General features: G+C 60.5%; 1 protein-coding gene across 1 annotated transcript; it reads left to right on the top strand.

The window, feature by feature from the left end:
- Window positions 1-696: 696 nt before the first annotated feature.
- LOC104462203 (ras-related protein Rab-26-like) lies at window positions 697-1,839 on the top strand (the record flags this gene model as incomplete). Its single annotated transcript, XM_010074062.1, has 4 exons — window positions 697-783; window positions 926-982; window positions 1,387-1,463; window positions 1,737-1,839. Coding segments are annotated over 4 exons (324 nt in total), but the record flags the coding sequence as incomplete, so codon positions are not given.
- Window positions 1,840-2,141: the final 302 nt, after the last annotated feature.

The following is a 2,141-nucleotide window of genomic DNA, read 5'->3' as shown; positions in this document are numbered from 1 at the left end:
ACCCTGCTGCTGTGTCACCAGCACTGGGAGAGTGGGAGCTGGGGGGTGGCCAGTGGTGGCATTTTCCAGCCCCAGGGTGAGTGTGAGGCGTTGGAAAGGGATGGAGGAGGAGTGGGGCCAAAAGGGAGCCTGGGGGGGTTGTTGTTGACCGAGCATCCCTTGGACCAGCCCATCCCTTGGACCAACCCATCCCTGGAGCTGAGCGCCTCAAGCCCAGACGGGGTGCGATGGGGTCCCGGGGCTGCGTCCGCGTCCGTTGGGCTCCTGTGTATCGTCAGTGATGGGCTCTAATCCCGAACCACTCCTTGCTTCCCTGGCGGCTGGGTGTTGATTCGGGATGCTGCTGGAGGAGGGGGCGGGGTCGGGGTTGCCCGGCGCTGGCTGTAAGGCTGCGGCAGCAACAGCAGCCCGTGCTGCGGGTCAGGGATTACAGGGGATTAGGGCAGGTTTGATGAGATTAGGCTGGATTAGAGCACAGGGGAGGCACCCTGTGGCTTGGGGGTTCAGGTTCAGCCACATCCTGGGAGGAGCGTGCTTGGCACAGGGGCAGCAGGATACGGGCATGGGGCACGTCCTGGAGCAAACCCTCAGCTTTATCCTCCAAAAAGAGGGTCCGTCTGAATTGCTCAGGGATGGCGGCATTTCCACGGGGGGTGCCCCCCATCCTCCTTCCCCTGGGGCCATTGCTGACCCCTCTCTCTGACCATCTCCCTCCAGGCTTGGCTGACGGAGATCCACGAGTACGCTCAGCAGGATGTGGTCCTCATGTTACTGGGAAACAAGGTGAGCCCAGCCCCACAGCTCCACCAGCCCCTCCTCTTCTTCCCTCATAGTCCTGGGATGGAGCCGTGCTGCAGCTGGGGAGGGTGCAAGGGGCCGCGGGGGTTGCCTGCTGCTGACCTTCCAAATCATCCCCAATTGCCAGGTGGACTCAGCTCAGGACCGAGTGGTGAAGAGGGAAGATGGAGAAAAATTAGCCAAGGTACGTGAGGGGTCCGGGCGCTGCAGCGGTCGGTTGTCACGTGCTGTGACCCGGGGTGTGCAAGTACAACCCATCCGTGATGGTGTGCACCAGTGAGCTGGGTAACTGGAGACCAGTCTGACCCAAAATACATCCAGGAACACTTTGCTCTCCTCCCCTTGTCTTGCTCTCCTCTTCTCCTCTTCTCCTCTTCTGCTTTTCTTCCGCTAAATATTTTCTTTATCCTCTACTTCTTTGTCCTCAAAAGTTATTGCTGACGTTGGGTAAGAGCCCCCGGAGGTGTGCCCCTCGCTCGGCTTTTCCTGCCCTTGGGGCACAGTGGGAGCTCACGCCGCCAGCACCGACGGGAGCCCCTGGGGACACCTCGGGTGACATTTCTGACACCGGCATGTCTTGTCCCGCAGGAGTACGGCGTGCCCTTCATGGAGACCAGCGCCAAAAGCGGCCTCAACGTTGAATTAGCGTTCACAGCCATTGCAAAGTAAGTGACGGGTGCGGCCGCCGTGCGGCACCTCTCATGCTGGGGGGGCAGCAATCTTCGAGATGGAGGTGGCACTGTCACCCACCTTGTCATTCCCCACTTCCAGCTCTTGCCCTGGCGAGTGCTCGCCATCTCACGAGAGCTATGAAGCGTCTCGTTAAGAGGAGCTTTAACAAACCATCTAGACCAAGTCGAGCTTAACTAAGCTGGGTGGGCAGCTCAGGAGCAGGCAGCGCAGGCGGAGAATAACGTGGGATTTTTCCCCTTCCCCAGGGAACTGAAGCACAGGTCCATGAAGCTGCCCAACGAGCCCAAATTCAAGCTTCACGACTACGTGAAGAAAGAAGTGAGAGGCTCGGGCTGCTGCCGGTCCTAACGCGCCCGGCGCTTTGTACAGAGACTCACGCCAAGCGTTTGCGCGCCGCGCGCTCTCCTCGTGGACGGTGTGTGCATGTCTGTCTGTCGTGTCTGTGTCCGCCTAAAGGTGAGCTGAGACGTGGGGAACCCCAGCAGCAGCAGAAAAGCTCTCAGCTGCTCAGCCCCGGGCAGGCAAGAGGGGGCTGTTCAGGTGGGCTGGGGTCTCGCCGTCGCTCCTTCCAGCCCCGGGCAGGCAGGGAGCCGGCTGTCTCCACCCATGCAACAGCAGCCGGCAGTATCGTGAGGCTTCGTTAACATCAG

This window comes from Pterocles gutturalis, unplaced genomic scaffold (genome assembly GCF_000699245.1).
Source record: "Pterocles gutturalis isolate BGI_N339 unplaced genomic scaffold, ASM69924v1 scaffold5067, whole genome shotgun sequence".
Lineage (NCBI taxonomy): Eukaryota > Metazoa > Chordata > Aves > Pterocliformes > Pteroclidae > Pterocles > Pterocles gutturalis.
This window is presented reverse-complemented; position numbering and strand designations above follow the sequence as displayed.